The sequence below is a fragment of the Pavona decussata genome, unplaced genomic scaffold, assembly GCF_977016875.1.
Source record: "Pavona decussata unplaced genomic scaffold, jaPavDecu1.1 SCAFFOLD_527, whole genome shotgun sequence".
Lineage (NCBI taxonomy): Eukaryota > Metazoa > Cnidaria > Anthozoa > Scleractinia > Agariciidae > Pavona > Pavona decussata.
In genome coordinates, this window is record NW_028145832.1 from 139,205 (window position 1) to 158,042 (window position 18,838).

The 18,838-nt window shown below is 40.7% G+C and overlaps 1 protein-coding gene across 1 annotated transcript; it reads left to right on the forward strand.

The window, feature by feature from the left end:
* The first annotated feature begins 8,169 nt into the window (after window positions 1-8,169).
* Window positions 8,170-12,956, forward strand: LOC146449983 (protein mono-ADP-ribosyltransferase PARP14-like). Its single transcript, XM_085100917.1, has 5 exons — window positions 8,170-8,594; window positions 8,730-9,217; window positions 10,126-10,695; window positions 11,226-11,531; window positions 12,119-12,956. The coding sequence occupies exons 1-5, from the start codon at window positions 8,170-8,172 to the stop codon at window positions 12,397-12,399; spliced, it is 2,070 nt and encodes a 689-aa protein (XP_084957043.1). The 3' UTR covers window positions 12,400-12,956.
* Window positions 12,957-18,838: the final 5,882 nt, after the last annotated feature.

The following is an 18,838-nucleotide window of genomic DNA, read 5'->3' on the forward strand; positions in this document are numbered from 1 at the left end:
CTTTGTCATTTATAATTACCAGCTTTTCGAGCCGATTCGAAGCGATTTCGGCGAGTTAGCGTCATTCGGGTTTAATTCCACTGCTAAGTGAAACGCGAGGACGAACACAATTTCAGCCATGCCCGAAGCACGAAACGGAATAAATCCGTTAAAATCATCCCTATTATCCCAATTCCTTCATAGAATCAAAATAGAGATGTATGCCTATCCTGGCAGCGCAACTCCGACTTAATTGAAGCCAAATCACCTTTGCTGGAAAGATTTTCTTTCAAGCCAGCTCGCTTCAGACATTTCGAAAGAACGCCATGGGCACTTTGAACGTCGAACAGCACGTTGGGTAACAAAAGTTCCCTGGGACGGGTGGTCAGCGGCCAGTTGTCGACAGGCAAACGGATTTGTTCCCGGGGTCCCTCCGTGTCCTTTTTGTCAAGACCGTCAAGGGACCATTGTTTCCTTAGTGACTAATCAAAATTACCACCGGACGTGCGCGCGATCTATTCAACCTAAATTACCGATACAAAACCAAATATATGGATAACCTGTTGTCTTTTTCCCCGAAATGTGAAAATTCCGGGAATTTTCTGTTGCATTGATCATACCATTTCGTCAGATGCTCAGTCCCAGTTTCTTGCGGTATTTAAAAATTGCACTCGCTTTTTAGTGAATAAATTTGCAATAATTTCTACTCAGTGAGCTAACGTCGTAGGGGCGGCATTTTTATTTCTGGGTCATCCTCCGTTTCCGCAAGCAAAAACGATTGATACTAGCTTCTGTGCCCTAGTAGGGTAATTTCTAACAAAATTGAACCATTATTTTAACGTTCCTATCGATACAGATATGTTGTTTTGCTATTCATAGTGACACTAAAAAATCAGGTGGTGGTGTTCCTTCAAGAAATGCAAGAAATTTTCTCACGTTCCTCCTGTGAATTTTGGAGAGATTGCTAAAAAGTGATTCTGGTTTTTTCTTCCCCGGAGAAACCATTTCATATTTTCCTTCCGCTGCTCTATGAGGGATTTCATGTTAAAGGAGTTCTTTGTCCAATTTTTTTGAGCTGTTTTGAACAACATACAGAAATATCTCCCTAGCAGTACCCCTTACCTGCGATACACTTACCACTGGGCATGCGCAATAGATTTCCGGCAAAGGGTTATGTTACTGACCTTTCGAAGATTAAACCTAGCATTTTCACATATTTTATGTTAATTTTTCCCTGAAGCTTTGGGTGTGTTTCACAATTTTTCGACCACGGTGGAATTCTTACTGCCTCTACAAAACGCTATTGTTTGTTCGTCACGATCACTTTTCCATAACGCCCCACGTGCCTTTGTTGACTCGTATCCAATCTCCCTTCGCCTCTAAATCAAATAAATACCCGAAAATCTTCTAAATGACGACTAGCACAAGCCACTCAGAAAAAACGCGCGCACTTCGAGAGGTTTCGTAATCACGCCCCACCGTGAGAGACTTGATTTTAATTAAGATCTGCTAATGAATTTCGATAATTTGCATATAAATGAGCAAACCTCTGATCCCGTTCAAGCCTGATAATTTTTCAGGCTTTCCTTACGCAACTGCAAGTTGCGTAGTAACTGCGAGTATCTTTCTTCCATTTGATACCTCTGATGTAGCGACAGATTTTCGCGCGGAAACTACGATAACAAAACCCGAAAGTCTAACATAATCCGTGTCGGTTCTGTTTATTTAAAGTCACTAGCTGAGATCAGGCGATGACCAAAAGGAAGAAAATTTACAAGCATACGCACAGCTTAGACGTTACTAAAACCAGGAACGGTGAACAGGGAATCGGGAACGGGAAAGGGAAACGGGAGTCTGGAAACGAGTGCACAGCGGTGTTCCGCAAAACAATTACATGAAAATAATAATAATAATAATAATAATAATAATAATAATAATAATGATAATGATAATAATAATTAATAATAATAATAATAATAATAATAATAATAATAATAATAATAATAATAATAATAATTAATACTGAGATGAAAGGCAAGCTTTTAACGCCAGGTCGCCGTTTGATTAGACGCTAGACGAATTCGCTCTTTTTTTTTAATGTCGTCTTGGCGAAGTCACGGAGCACAGTATTCCTGTTTCTGCAATGACTGTTACGATTTGTTTGGAAGATTTTTTTCCTTTCTGAAATCTGCCTTTTTTGGCAAACTTCAGGTGTGTGTAGGTGTTTGTGTAGCCTAACTTCATTATCATTATCAGCAGATAAGTATCGAGGCGGTAACAGATCGAGTCTGAACACCAATGAGGCAGTCTTTAAACACGCAAAATTTTTGCTGACACGTAAGTCGCTACACGCGGCTTGCGCAGGCCTACCTATTTGAAAATAAATCCAAGAAACTTCTGTCATTTTGCCACGCCAAATTGTATTCGAAAACGTTTTGAGGGATCAATTTAGTTCGCGATTAATTTGGATCAAAGCCACTTTGAACCTGTTGAAAGTCCAACCTGATGGAACACATCTGCCCTTGATGGCTTAGCTGGTTACGTGGGTAGGTTGCTCGTGCCACTAAACGTGCGCGAGAGATTGGTTGGCAGGCAATGTATAGAAAAACAGGCCCATTATATGATGTGGTTTATATGCTTTATAAATATACGCCAAATGCTTCAATTTGATCCTTCAGGTAATCGAATCTCTGATTTAAAACTGAGAGAGAAATTCTCTTTCTCAGACTCCCGTTCCCCGTTCCCCGTTCCCCGTTCCTGGTTTTAGTAAGCTCCGTACAGCTTGAGCCAGTCCTACTGTTGAACCGCATACAAGACCGTCAAATACTGTAAGACTTCTTATCTGCACGGGTTGCGTGAGAAAATACTGTCGCTTCGAGAGAACGTCTCTGCTCCACGTGGAACTTTAACAGTCCCGTATGAAAACTCACACGTGATGTGTCTCGTTGCGTAACGCAATGCCTAAACGGTTGAGAGGCCGTTACATAGTAGTCTGGGAGCATATGTATTCCCGTGGGCTGTTTGTGAAGAAAGCAAGCCACTAAGCTAGCTGTGTTCAGGGGACCTAAAATAACAAGAAAAGTGATGTTGCCACCTTTGCAACTCGCACGGAGGAGTTTTAAGGGGTGTTTTAAAAAATGACGTTGAACCACCAGCATGGAAACGAGGCTATTGATAAAACCGTATCATATCTTCAATAAACACGGCTCAAATCTCCGCAAATTATTAGAATGTATTAAGTATGCGATAACATACGATCTAACGGCGTATTGTTTTTGGTCACGTGATCACTTTAACATGAAAACGAGAGGTTCCAAGTAGTTGATCTAAAGTCGATAATGCCGGCAAAATCGAGAAAACTTTTAACAAAATACGTCCATTGTTGCAAGGGTAAAAAACAAAACTTTTCGTATTAAGCGAGGTAATTGAGGAATGTCATGCATTTTTCCTGTTTTTATAATAAACGTCTTCGCATTAGAGCTCGGAAAAACCACAGGCAACCCATCCTAGAAAAGCACAATTTTTGGTTCCTATAAAAATAGTAACTACAAAAATTCGAAGAACTTTGGGGTTTTTTTAAGATTTTTTTTATTTTATGTGAATACTCACACTTGATGCAAGATATAATAAAGTCTTGTGTTTTAACGTTGTACAATGGCTACACATTCGGAGCTTCAGCTATTACTGGAGATAAGGCATTACCATGGGTATTTATCATTGGGAGTGGAATGTAAGTTCACTAGCAATGTTATTCAAATTCGCTATCCAAATTATCATCAGAATCAGTCACCACCGACGTCTTCGGGCATATTTTCGATATCTTCGCCCGTGTCAGAACAGCCACAGAGGTCTGTGCAGTTCATTCCAGCCTTCCTGCACTGGCAGCGCTTGGTGGTACACCTTTCCTTGACACACCTGTGCTTCACAAGATGAATGATGGCCTCAGGTGCGGCGGGTAGTGTTGTCATGACGGGAATCCACGCCTTGTCCTCTTCTTTCCATTCACACCCGAAGTCCTTCGGTGATGGCAAGGCTGGGTTGGGGTTCCTGTCACTATTCCATACTAGTAACTAATAGTGGGCACGAAGAATGGCCTGATGCAATGCGGCTAATGTGGGTGGAAGCCGTTCTGATTTCGCTTGCTTCTTTGTGAAGAGCCACCATCTCAACGCCTTGACTGTGGAAATATTTGTCTTGGGAAGTAAGAACTGACAGGTGAGCTTTTTTACTACCTTCTGGGACACGCCACTTGGTAGATCACTTGTCCCGAGCTGTGACAATGCGTGGATTTCACTTGCTTCATTGAAAACACTCCAGCACGTAAGTTTCCCCTTGTTTGAAAATGAGCCTGTATTATCCGCCCCTGTCACAGCATGGAAAGCCGGTAGTGCCGCTGTCTTTGTAGGGCCAAGAGCACGAACTATTGGCTGCAATGGTTCTGACCTTTGCCAGTCACAAACACTTTTTTCTGACAGAGATCAGGATATCGCCTAAGAGAAAGAATAAAGATATCTGTGTCCAGGGAATGTATCCTGATTTCCGTCGCTCCATTGGCTGTAGCATCAAGGGCGTGCAAGACGATCTTCGTGTCAGCTTCTTCCTGGTCACTCTTCAAATATGACATATATTTCCTGTTTCCCTTTCATTCACAACCGTACGCCACCACCATCTGGGTTCCATTTCGCTCTGCATGCTCGAACGGTCTTTTGCGCAAGATATTCTGCCAGCTCGTTCTTTGTATTGGCATGGGAAGGCAGCTTCTTCATTGTGACCTTGGTGGTATGCGTTGAAGGCGTTATGCGGTAATAAACTGGATGCTGGTTCCCGTAACTTCCTACGTGTAGCTTCCTTCAGAGATGACGGGAGATCGTATCGATCAAAGATGAGGCGAATCTCATCACTGTCTCCATATTTCTCAAAGATGGGACATGTATGGCGATCTTCGCAGTGTGAGCAACTTCTTATCCACTGGGGCTTGTATAGGGATTGTACTTCAGCCGTTGCATCGATACAATATTTTTTTTATACAATACAATACAATACAATACAATACAATACAATACAATACAATACAATACAATACAATACAATACAATACAATACAATATTTATTTTGCCACATACAACAATTACAGATGGAAAAAAAATGATGAAAATTGACGAAAGAAAAAAATGGCGAGAAAACCTGAAAGAAACCACGAGGCTTATAAAGTCAGGCTTCCTCACTTTTAAAAAATAGCTATCTTATATTAGAATTACAATATGGACTTATGATAATTAACTTTGACCGCGCACACGTACACACACACACACACACACGCACACACAGAGCCTCTTTCCCTCTGACTAGCAGCGTCTTGACCTGCAGTTCTTCACTTATCTGTTTTGGCTGGTTGCTTCTATAGAATAAACACCAATGCACGCTTGGCTGGTCAGTGCAGCATTTCTCCGTCTGTAGCAAACATAGATATCAGAACTACTGTAAATTCGTATGTTCCAACAGCTTCTTGGATGTCAATTTCAGGTCGGCTTTTCATATCACCATCATGTGTGCAAACAGGTTTCTGTCTTTCTTGTAACTCCACTATTTGGCCGGCACTTGAAACCTTGATCTTCTTCCTCGTGGTTTTCCATGTCTGGAGCTTTCTTTCCTTTATTGGTGACCAAAGATTGGTTTGTTCAGTCTGGATTGATTCGATCTTTGACAAATGCCTCGAACTGTTTCTGGATAATCTCACTCTGTTCCAAAAGATCTTTCTTTACTTTGCTCGGTATCATGCAGCCTTTTTCACAAGGTTAAAGAGATTGTTGCTCTGCTCGTTAAAAGGTTTAAAGAAATTCTCCATTGCCGTTACCAACTGTTCTATGTCTTTCTCTTCACAAGAAATCGCAGAAGCTGACAAAGTATGCTGATGAGTGCCTTCCTTTTCCGGAGTGGTCTCAGCCATTTCTTTAGCGTCTACGGCTAGACGGGCAAGCTCAGGAGCAATGAGAAAAACTTTGGCGCTGGCGTTTGGATTCAGGGTGATACCAACTAGCCCTCCTGAGACTTTCATTGAGCGATTTACTTGCTCTAGGGCATGGTCCGCACCCAAAGCACAGAATGACAAATGCAGATTCTTGTTGACGACCCAATTACCTTTGCAGAACTCTTCATATATCTCAGGGTCTGGACAATGGCAGCATCTTCATTTCAGCAAAGTAAAGTGGAATCCATTTGACATATTTAAGACGGCCATGAGGAAAGAAATACTTTGTGAACAGCTGGAGCAACGTAAGATGCAGCCTCCAGTTCCCTGTTCGGACCGCTCTAATGAACTGTGATCATCCCCACTATCATTTACATACAACATCGGAACACCTGAAATTCTGGAATCTGGCTGTTTTCTTCCTCAAAGGTCTTTATTTTCCCAATTTGATCTAGAGATTTTATGACCACTACCACTCTTGAACTAGCTTTCCTGGGGCACGTGTCACGAGCACTTCCCAGCTGCCTTGCGCTTTCCTCTATTTGCTTAACCATCTGTGAATCTTGTTGAGATAAAAATGCTCTCTGGTATAGGATAAAAATGGCCTGCAAAGTGATCATTGTGAGATTCTTCTCCTCTGAACACTAAAGCCCAAGTCTCCAGTTTGAACACATTTTGAACAGGTAATTAATTTTAAATATTTTTGGAATGCTTAAAAGCATTTCAAAATTCATATCAAATTATTGATAGCTAACATATCCTTTCATTAAACACAGGAGCAGTGTTTGGAGTTTTTTTCCATGTAAAAAACGGTAATATGGCCTCCTGTTTATGCGATTTTATCATATATTTCATGCCAGGAAATTACTTGAAGAGGCAAAAAGCTCCTTTACACATATTTTTTCCATAACCATCTCCTGAAGGCTCGATGATATTTTGTGCAAAAAAGCACAAATATACTAATTCAAGAACCGGAGATGGTGTTTATCTGAGGTGGTATGCCTGTGGTTTTTCTAAGCTCTAATGCGAGAAAATATATAATAAAAACGAGAAAAATGCATAATATTCCAGTTAATTGTTTTGCCAAATAAGAATGGGTTTTTTTACCCTTGCAAAAAGCGACGTAATTTGTTCAAAGTTTTCTCGATTTTGCTGGCATTGTCAACTCTGGATCAACAATTCTGAGCCTCGTTTTCATGTCACAGTGATCACGTGACCGCAAAACAATAAGCTAGCTCATATATTATGGCACACTTAACACATTCTAATAATCTGCGGAGATTTGAGTAGTTTTTATTGAAGATATGGCACAGTTTTCTCAATAGCCTCGTTTCCATGCTGGGGTTTGACATCGTTTTTAAAAACACCCCTTAAAACTCCTCCGTGCGAGTTGCAAAGGTGGCAACATCACTTTTCTTGGTATTTTAGGTCCCCTAAACACAACTAGCCTAGAGACTTGCTTTCTTCACGAATATCCCACGGAACCTGATTTTTAAACATATGCTCCCGGACTATATAGTGTGAACGAGTGCCGCTTTTGTATGAGAGCCGGAAGAGGTTAATAGTTCCAAGAATCTGAAGTGAAAACTGCCAAATTTAAGTCGATGAAAGTCTGGACTGCTTTGGTTTGGTTCATTGTTTCAAAGAGTGTCTTTTGAAATCAACTAATTGTAGCTAATCAATCGTAGGTGAGTTGATGTACATGTTTGAGTTCCGTTGTTAAGGAAATTAATACTGAAATATTGTCTAAAACCCTCAAAGGGTTTTATAGTCGATGTCTTCAGATATTTCATCGGGCCTATCTTTGCTTCCGGTATTTGTGTAAACCACCCTGAGGGATAGAAAACCATAAGCTGCTTAAGCGCTTGAATCGAACGTGATAGAGTAAACGAAAGTGAAACCACCAGAGGCATTAGGGACTTCAAGAAACCACAACGGCAACGCCAACGAAGACGTCGCTTGAAAATATAAGTTCGCGTTTCTTGTACTTGTTCGCAATTATTCCAATTCGTTCAACTTGTACAATGTGTCGAACAAATTATACAATGCTGATGCTATCTCAATTTTGATTGGCTAAAAGCACCCCGCTAATTCTAGATGGCGCTGTGTCATCGCGTCACATCTACAGACACTGGCGTTTATGCATGTAGGTATGACGCGTTTTTGCAGACAATGGTTTTCGTCACCTGACAAGCTAGCCGGCGGTTTGAGCAAGATTGTCATGGCGGAGTCCGCTCCAAGATTCGCGTCAGTCTCAGAAGCGGATTTAGGACGCCTTGTTGACGACAAGGACGCAAAGAACACCAAACGAGCTACCAAGACAGCTCTTAGAGTTTTACAGCAGTATTTGAAGGAGAAGAAAGTTCCCGAACCGCAAACCAAAGATGGCATCAGTAACGTTCTCAAACTATTTTATGCCGAAGCTGGAAAAGTCGATGGAACTTCTTATTCCAAAAGCACTCTCAACAGCCTGAGATTTGGACTGGGCAAACACTTCAAGGCGACTCTTGGCTTCGATATAATAAACGATCCAGCATTTGCCGAGGCAAACAAAGTTTTTAGCGCCAAGTGCGTTGAACTAAAACGACAAGGGCTCGCCAAAGTCGAACACACGCCACCGATCTGCGAAGAAGATCTTAAAAAGCTGTACGAAAGCGATGTTTTTAACCAAAACAGCCCGGAAACGCTTCAAAACAAAGTTTTTTTCGAGGTTATGTTGTACTTTTGTCGCCGAGGAAGGCAAAATCTTCGTGAACTCAAAAAAGCTGATTTTTCATTCAGCACGGATGGCAAAGGTGCAAAATATGTGTGCAAAACAACAGATGAACTCACAAAGAACCGACGAGAAAATGATGAAGGATTTGAAGGAGGCGTGATGTTCGAGAAACCAGGACCACACTGTCCTGTGGCTTCATTTGAACGGTACATACAGCACCTGAATCCCTCAAACGAATTTTTGTTTCAGCGGCCGAAGAAAAACGCCGGCATATCTGATCAAGTGTGGTACGATAACATGGTTGTCGGAGAGCGTTTGCTCGGTGAAAAAATGAAAAGGATCTCTCGAGAAGCCAAACTTTCAAAGTCTTACACCAATCACTCGATCAGAGCAACGGCGGTTACAATCCTGGACAAGTCCGGGTTCGAAGCAAGGCATATCATGCCGGTGAGCGGGCACAGAAATGAATCCAGCATTCGGAGCTATAGCAGGACTGACATTTCAACCAAGAGAAAAATGTCGGAAACCCTGACGACAGAGTGCGAGGTGAGAGGTGAGGAAGTGGCTCTTAATCCGCACCAGTTATCTCCTGTTATTAGCCTTTCTCAAGAGGAATTTATTGTACAGAACTCTCATTCAGAGATAACGAAAAATTTTAATTTCTTCAACTGTAATGTCAACATTCATTAAACGCAAATCGGGAACATTTTCATAAGACCGTACAACTTAACTTTAGAATTTTGTTCAAAAGTTTCAGTTCGATTCAGTTTTTCCTGAAACGTTTTCAGATGTTTTAAGCTTAAATCCTTTCTGTAAACCTTTTGAATTCCGCTTTACACGTTATTCACGGCTGTCATTAATAAAGATGTTTACTCTGAAACGTGTCATTGCGTGGCTTACTTTGTTGTTGTTCTGTGAAATGTCTCAACGCTTGTACATTTATAATTGTATAATAAAACAATTATTGGATTCGGTTTTCGCATGATAGCGAAATTATCAAGGCCTCGGTTTGTGTTATCCGCCTCAGCCTTCGGCTTCGGCAGATAACACAAACCTCGGCCTTGATAATTCTCGCTATCATGCTCAACCTCATCCAATAATTGGTTATTATAGGCCTTATCACGGTTTTCGACGCCATTTTGACGGGTAGGCAAACAGGCTTGAAATAACAGTGTTTGTATGGAAATCCGATGTCAAATAATTTTCATAAATATTGCTTCAGAAAAATTCATGAATTGGAAACTTTTGGCACTAGGAAAAGGATTTTAACAACAAAATTGGAGAGATGTAGCTGTGACAGCAAGTGTCCAGTCGTGTTTTGAACTTTCCATACATTTCCCTGTATTTTTTCCCGCGAACTATATTTAATAGCAGCTCACGGCTGGTTCGCTATACAGACAAATGTATGGAAAGTTCAAAACACGACTAGTGCCAAAAGTTTCCAATTCATGAATATTTCAGAAACGATGTTTCATGAAAATTATTTGACATCGGATTTGATTTTTGTGACAGGCAAGGACAAGACAAGTGTAGAAAAAGCGGTTGACTCCTTGAAGAAAGGTTTTTCCGAAGCCTGTACAACTCAAAATGTGGAAAATGACACCGTCAGTCAACTTTCCCACAAACAGATTGATACACTGAAAAAGAAAGCCATTGACCGTGACGTCATACTTGAAATCGAGGCTGCTGTGGATCGCATTGTGGTGCGGGGTGACCCGACTGAAGTGACGGACATGGTCGGGGAGATCTGGCACGTGTTAAACGAGAGGAATAAGAAGATACAGGAGGAGCAGCAAGCACTGCTGGTTTCATTAACCGTAGAATGGAGTTATGAAACACAGGGCGCCAAAATGGCGTTTTGTTTGAAAACCAACGCAAAGATCGAGATGGTGTACATCAAGGAACAAAGCACGGTTCAAATATCGTTGCAAGGAGATAAGTTTTTCATCGATTTAAAAGCTAAAACTGGGCGAGGACGGCGGAGCAGGCAAACAATAACACTTTCCAGGAAGGTCAAGGGAGCTGAGGAAGGTTAGTAAGCAGCTAATATAGGTAGGATGAAGTTCAGTTTTATAAGTGTCTGCGGTACATCTGAGAAAAGCGACCAAAGGTGATAGTTGCAGCCAACAGTTCTCTTCTTGTTTTCTGGCCTCCCTAGCATACTTCTCAATGCAAGATATCAACGCTACAATCAAATCCCACTTGATCGCTCCTAGCTAGACCAACCCGGCCCTGTCCGCAAAAAAGGCACAGCTGTTACACTGCTATTTCAAAACTGCCTTCGAGAGGAGAAATCTCAGTAGATTTTTTTTGAGCCGATGTTTCTATCCAATACCTTTTCGGTTTGATGACTATATATCAAAATTTTAAATAACCTGTTTCTACATTCCACATGACGTTATACGCTGCTCAACGTGGTTGGTTTACAATGTTAAACCAAGTGTCACCGGGTTGGTTCTATTTAAACAAGAAATATTTTGTGAGCACAGCACGGAAAAACGTATTGTGAACTAATGGGATGACGTTAATACTGCCAACCCATGATTTTTTTTGTTCTCCAGGGACTGCGCTTCCAAAGCACTGGGCGCCAATACCAGGCGTGATAGTACGCGTGACACTCACCCCAGGGTCCACTGAGTACCAAAGAGTCTTGCAAAAAGTTCAAGCGACCGCTAGTGGAGTGAATATTCAGAAAATTGAGCGCACTCAGAATCCTTATCTTTATAAATCCTACATGGAGAGAAAGCAGAAAATGGATAAGGACGAGGGAAGGAGCAATGGGCGAGAATTGTTCCATGGAACCAATGCTAAAAATGTAACGGCGATAAACACACAGGGTTTTGTCAGAAACTTTTGTGGGGTGCATGGTAAGTGATAATATGCCACGACCGTTGCTTAGGAGGGACGGGAAGGGGGGATGTGTGGGTTAGGATTAAAGAGGGTGGGTGTACATAAACATTCACCTCGTCTGGAATACGCAATCTCGTTCCTAGGTCTCTCCCAAAAAAGTCCTAGGAACGAGGTTGCTAATATATGGTGAAGGGAACTTGAATTGTTGCTTCGGTTAATGATGACTTTCCACTTCCGATCCCCACCAATGCATCACCACAGTTTCTTTAGAAAATAAACCCCTTATCTAATGACAAGTTTGACTTATTGACTTTCGCTTAGGATCACAAGGCACAGAGATGAAGTGAAAGAGCTTTTAAGCCGTCGGAGGTGGATAAATGAATGTGAATATATGAAATATATATTTTGATCTTTCTTCTATTTAACCTTTCATCCGCAGCTCAAAATATGTTTCACATATTCACATTATTTTATTAATCAGGCTTGATTCATATATTCACGTTCATTTAATTCATAATTTGTTTAAAATTTTAAAACCGGGCAGGTTGAGACAAATCTTTTTAATCAGTGTACAAAATTTAATTGTTTCATTTTTTTCCCCTAGGGGTGACGGCCTTCGGGCACGGGGTGTACTTTGCCAGAGATGCCGCTTATTCAGTTTGGTACGCAGAGCGTGGAGGTGGGGCTCGCGTCATGTACCTTGCCCGGGTCCTGGTTGGTCAATATTGTCAGGGCAACTCTGCTATGATAGTTCCTCCGCCGAAAAATCCTTCCAGACCGGAGATTTTGTTTGATTCATTGGTTAATAAGACCGAAGACCCAAGTATCTTTGTGGTTTTCTTTTATGCTCAATGTTATCCCGAATATCTCCTAACCTTTGAATAGCTGGTTTGCCTCAGTACAACTTCAGTAGGGTTGAAAGTCGATTTACTTGTACGAACTAAATCAATGAACTGATTTACATATTGTACTGATTAAGTAGAGAAAAGCAATTTGACTATATGTTTGGTTTCTAGAATCATTTTTGACCACATTGTTGGCAAAACAATAGTTAGAAAATCATAGACATTTTAAATATGGGACTACCATGTTGAGATACAACTTGTTTACTTCAGGACCGGTTGTTCAAAAGCAGATCAACTCGGGATTAATCCTAGCGTGGAGTTAAAAGTCACCCGTATAGCTTATAGCTTAATATTAGGAAGATAGAACACCACCAAACTATTTGGGAAATAATTAACTAGAGATCCGTTCCTTAATATTCATGAGTCGGTCATAGATGTGAACATTGTAAAATAATACCAAAATTTAGAAGTTCATGTGCGATTAAGCAGGTTCACTCAACGGTTCACTTCGATGGAAAATCTCAAGCTTTCTTCAGCAAAATGTCAGCTCAAACTTTACAATACAATACAATAATTTATTAAACTCTTCCCGGGGGAGCTTTTCAGAGCTTAAAAACTATTTAATAATTACAATAATTACAATGCAATTAAAAAAAATGTTAAAAATAAAATAAAATATTAAAAATTAAAATCGACTCATTAGAAGATAATTTATTGACTTGCGCTTAAAATGTTCGTCGAGGAGCTCAATTTTATATTCCAAGGTACTGGGCTGTTCCAAATGGTTACTGCGCTGTATAAAAAGCTTCGCTGGTCCATAGCAGTCTTATAGCGCGGTATGTCCAGTAAATTTGCATTGCGAGTCGATTGGCCACTAATCGTGCCCCTCTTGATAAATCTGCAACCAAGGTTACTCGGTGCCATACCGTTCATGGACTAAAATGTCAATAAGGCATCACGATAAAATAAATAGGAAGCTTTCGTAAACTGACTGGAAAACTAATTCGTTTCGCTTTGCAAAGTTGCAAAGATGTCGTTACAAATACGATAAAAAGGGTAGTTAGCCTTTTCTTATAGCCAATAACAGCTTGACAAAGAGCGCGGGTGAGCGGGCTAGTATTATTTTGGCAGGAAAACAAGGTAGCCGTCTACGACTGTTTTTCCCATAGAAAAAAGAGCGCGGGTGAGCGGGATAGTATCATTTTGGCTGGAAAACAAGGTAACCGTCTTCGACTGTTTTCCCATAGAAAAAAGAGCGCGGGTGAGCAGGCTAGTATCATTTTCGCGGGAAAAAAAGGTAACCGTCTACGAGTTTTACCCATAAACAAAGAGCGCGGGTAGGCGGGCTAGTATCATTTTGGCGGGAAAAGAAGGTAACCGTTTACGAGTTTTACCCATAGACAAAAAACGCGGGTGAGTGGGCTTGTATCATTTTGGCGGGAAAACAAGTTAGCCGTCTACGAGTTTTTCTTATAGACAAAAAGCGCGGGTGAGCGAGTTAGTATTATTTTGGCGCGAAAAAAAGGTAACCGTCTACGAGTTTTTCCCATAGAAAAAAGAGCGCGGGTGAGCGGGCTGGTATCATTTTAACGGGAAAAAAAAGGTAACCGTCTGCGAGTTTTTCCCATAGACAATGAGCGCGGGTGGGCGGGCTGGTATCATTTTGGCTGGAAAACAAGTTAACCATCTACGAGTTTCAGTTCCCATAGACAAAGAGCGCGGGTAGGCGGGCTAGTACCAAACTACCGGAACTACCAAACATTTTGGCCCTCCTTGGGGTGGGTAAATGGATGTTTTCTGGAACAACACATATTATGGATAGCAATCATTGCCATATCCAATCAGAAGAAACATAAAACCATAAAATAGGGCAACGCATCAATGTTAGCTGCAAAAGATGCCCCACATAATATGCAAAGTAAATGATGCACCCATCGGTGCTAACCAATCCTATCTCATGCAGCTGTAGTAGCTGTACTACCAGTAGTAACAGGGCTCTATCGGGAGTAGCACTCGTACTAAAGCCGACTACAGCTACTACGGCTATAATGGCTACTACAGCTTGTACAGCCACTACTGATACTATAGCTACTACAGATACTGTACAGCTACCACAGCTACTATAGCTACGGGGGGGGGGGGGGGTATTCCTCGGAATTCTCGGAAGGGGTGTGCCGCCCGGTTCTCAATTCCTGACCCTATTTCGAACAAAACATGCCATTTTCCACACCCGTTTTGAGACCCGGGGCCCGTTTCCCGAACGTCCCGGTAACGTATCGGGCCCGATAAGTGTCTTTGGTGGTAAATGTTTCTTAAAACCTTATAATTCTATGAAAACATTGGCCCAGTATCATGTCTCTAATCACTGTGTAATCGGCGAAAAAACATTTAAAAATATACTCCTGGGCCTGATAACTTACCGGGACTTTCGAGAAACGGGCCCCAGGCCCGTTAAGTGTCTTTAGTGATAAATGTTTCTTAACAGGAGTCAATTTTTCCTAGTGCTGAATACTAAATTTTAAACTCTTATAATTCTATGAAAACATTGGCCAGGTACCATGTCTGTAATCACTGTGTAATCGGCGAAAAAACATTTCAAAATGAAGCTATCGGGCCCGACAAGTTACCGGAACTTTCGAGAAACGGCCTCCCGGCCTCTAAAATCCATACCCATTTTCAGAACTGGCTTGTAGCATAATTAAACTTCCCACTCAGTGCCGAAGTCAAGAATTATTGACAAAGTTCACCCGAAAATTCAGCTCGAATGATATATTTTGGATACTTATCTTTCTCAACTATTCATTTGGAGTTAAAAAGACAAATGCATTTAAGCGCTCTCGTGGTTCCCTTGAAAACTATACCCGATTTAATACCATAATAGCCCAAATGTAAATCCGTTTTCAGACCAAAACGGCTCAAAAATCATATCCTTTGGGTCCGCGGCACATACCTATATAGGTTGGATAGGGGAGTGCTTCCCCCCCCCCCCCCCCGGGTAACTACAGTTCAGTACTATAGCTACTACAGATACTACAGATGCTAAGCTACTACAGCCACGACGTGGATGCTAAAAAAATAATAATAATGATATTTCAAAAACGAAAGGCACCAAGCCAATTGAAATTGTTCAAGGATACACCTATTTAGGCACACGTCTAACTCCAACAGGAAACTTTACTATTGCACAAATAGTAGCAACTACAGATGGGTGTAGCTCGGAACTTAATAGTTAGCCACCGAGTCACAGCAAAGGAGTTCAGTTTTTTTAGTGAAGTACCAAGAAGAGATATATTCCAGTAAGCTTTATTTTACCCTTTGTGAGTGACAAAATTGACGCAGTTACTTTTAATAATGACAGCTAATACCTTTCGTAATTTAAGAAAAAAAACCCCGAGATCACCTACATTTTGACGCCTTGTTTTCGCCAGTTCACCGTCCTCACTAAAACTCGTACTTAAATGGCGGCGGCTATTTCGTTTTCCCGCTAAAATACTAGTTTACTCGTGCGTGCTCTTTTTCTAGTGAAAAAGGTCGTAGTAGTACATCCTACAAGAATTTATAGGTCTCCTCCGGCGAGAGAGCTCGAAAAATAGAAAAGATAGAAGAGAAAGAAAATATAAATGAAAGGAACAAAAAAACGAACAAGGAAATGAAGGTTATTATTATTAGTGTAAGTCAGAACTGATGTAAGTTCGCTCATCAGCCTACGTGTATTCCGTAATAAACATCTGTGAAGCTACTGACGAAGGGTTAACGTTCAGGGCTGAGTTTCTCGAAGCACGGTTAGCGCTAACCATTGGTTAAGGGGTATTAAAACCTATAGGTTGTTATGGTATTTAACCCGGGTTAGCGCTAACCATGCTTCGAGCAACTGGGCCCAGAACGCCAGCACTCGAATCTCTTTCCGGTGGCCAAATTACCGTAACAACTCTGTTGATAAAACCAAACTCCACGGTATTCCCTACAATAAGAGACATAAGAGAGTGGTACCAAAACAAACCATTTGAACTGTTCCTAACTGTGAATCACAATGCAAACCTGTTGCTAGGACTGAACTGAAATATTTTCAAATTCTATCAAACGTATTAAGACAGCTACTGACGTGAACTTTTATTAAATGAACCCTCCACTCCCCTAAAAAAATCATGAAAAAAAAAAAAGAAAAAGAAAAACAGAGAGATAGTTTTACATTTTTTAATAGCAATAAAATAGTTACATGAAAACAAATTGTTCTGAGAAGCCTCTAATTTTAAGAAGCTCTGTCAGCCATTTCACTCTTTCTAAGACGCACAATATTAGGACCACCACCAGGCCTGTTTCGTAGCAAGGGATCTGTCTTGAAGAAATTTCAATTACGGTAAAATGACTGAATCATTTACCGAAGGTTTTTAGGGAGGTATTCCCTTAGAGAGTTGACTGTGCCTCGATTTACACAACCGACACTTCGAACTCATACACAGGAGAGTTTTTTCGGCACAGTACTCCACGGAAAAAAACCTTGTAATGATAATATTCTTGTTTACTGTCATGCAAGCAGAGTTCTCCATTAGCATAGAAAGAATTTATTTTTCCTGCACAGTTTCAATCTTGGTGGGTATTTATATTCAAAAGCGAAAGCTCGCATACCAGTCCAATTATTCTCTGCATCACGGGAAAAAGTATGCTACTGAAACAAGCCATTTGTGTGGTGACCAAAATTTCTAAACCTTAAGCGGCTTATCCCATAAAGCTGTCTTTTGCAATTTCTAAACATCTGCGGCATTTATTTTTATGTACTTCTTTACGCCCAGAAAGTTATGAGATAACACATTTCTCGGTTCCCACCAAAAGATGTTCTCTACCGTTTAACGAGAGCATTTAAGGAAAGTACTTTAAATGTTGTTTCCTTCATGTGTTCCCAGATCGTTTTTTGCCTATATTTGTTTAAAATAATACAGTTTGATCTGTTAGGTACGGATGCTTTAGTTACAAATTTAAGTTGCAGAAAAGTTTAGGTACTGGAATGTTATTCCCCTAAATTACTGAGCTGCTGTTGGTTTCATGAAAATGCTACCTGACCCTTTTATCGTATTTTGTAACGACAGTACTACAAAAGTTTAGTTTGAGCTGACATTTTTTCCGTCGAAATGAAGCCTTGGCTGCCCCTGCTTAATTTCACATAAAGATGAATTTTGCGGCATTATTTTACAATGCAAATGTTCATATCTAAGTGACGGGGTGATCGTCGGAAATTTTGAAAAGAACGCCTGAAAGGTACCAGAATTCTGTTTTGTACGCGTGCTCCGAACAATTTTTTACCCCTTAAAGTGCCTAAGAAGCGAAAATCGTTTTTGTGTAGTTATAAAATTTTCACTTTGAAATATATGATTCCGAAGTCTTAGAGTGCTGGGGTACGAATTGCGGATTTTACGAAAGCTCAAAGCTGGGCTATTTTGCTCTCAAAAATGGTCAGAGGACTGGGTCGAGTTTTATGCTGAATTCCTAGTTGTGACGTCACGTTGATGCCAATAGTTTGTTTACTCTCATTCTGTTCTTGCCGCCAAAGAGGATTGTAGAAAGGGAAAACCATGTCTAGCGATTCTGAAGTGAGCAGCTTCTCTGACACATCAAGCAAAAACAATGAAGAGATATTCTTTCTTCTCTTCCGCCATGATGAATTGCAATTCTTGGCACCAATATGACGTCAGCGGCTATTGTCATGTGGCATTTTGGCCGCGCGATTCGAATATCATTTTTGAGGGGAAAAGAGCCCAACTTTGAGCGCTCACAAAATCGGCAATTTTACCCCAGCAATATCAAACTTTGAAATCGCGTGTTTGAAAGGGTAAATTTTATAACTACCTAAAAACAATTTTCGCTTCATAGGCACTTTCAAGGTACTACATCAGTTGACTGACATTTACTTCCTCTCATATTTTTCGGTTCAATACCCTAAAAGGTACCACCATACCTCTGACAGAATTCACTTTAGATTTTACCTCCCTAAGGGGTACCAAACCACGAAATGGAACCCCTAAAAGGTACAACGATCACTCCCGTCACTTATATATGGGCGCCACCCTGGGAGTTTGTTTAAAAACAAGCATTTCAAGATCAGGCTCCAGTCATTTGAAAGGATGAGTAATGTATAATCCAACATTAAAGTATCAACTTTGAATTGATTTTACACAATTACCCATGTACATTACTTGCAAAAAATTTCGGACGATTTTAATTTCGGACAAAAATAGTGTCCAAAAATAAAACCGTCCGAAATTTTTAAGCGTCCGAAATTTTAAGTGTCCGAAATTTTTACAGTATAGTATAAAACTTTAAAAGTACTTTCTGGGCGACGGCATCACATATTCAAAGCCAATATACATGATATGGCTAGAATTCGGATTAGGCGGCTTTGCTCAGTCGTTCTTTTTATCACTGGAAAGGAAAATATTTGAGACACTGCTTGAAGCATAAGCTTGATTGAGTTTGTGTTATTTTCA

What these genes read in the sequence shown, in the direction of transcription:
- LOC146449983 (XM_085100917.1), top strand. Translation starts at nt 8,170, where the DNA reads ATGGCGGAGTCCGCTCCAAGATTCGCGTCAGTCTCAGAAGCGGATTTA. An exon ending in GAAGAAGATCTTAAAAAGCT is followed by an intron (nt 8,595 to 8,729) that starts GTACGAAAGCGA and finishes TTTTTCATTCAG; the next exon opens with CACGGATGGCAAAGGTGCAA. An exon ending in AAACTTTTGTGGGGTGCATG is followed by an intron (nt 11,532 to 12,118) that starts GTAAGTGATAAT and finishes TTTTTCCCCTAG; the next exon opens with GGGTGACGGCCTTCGGGCAC.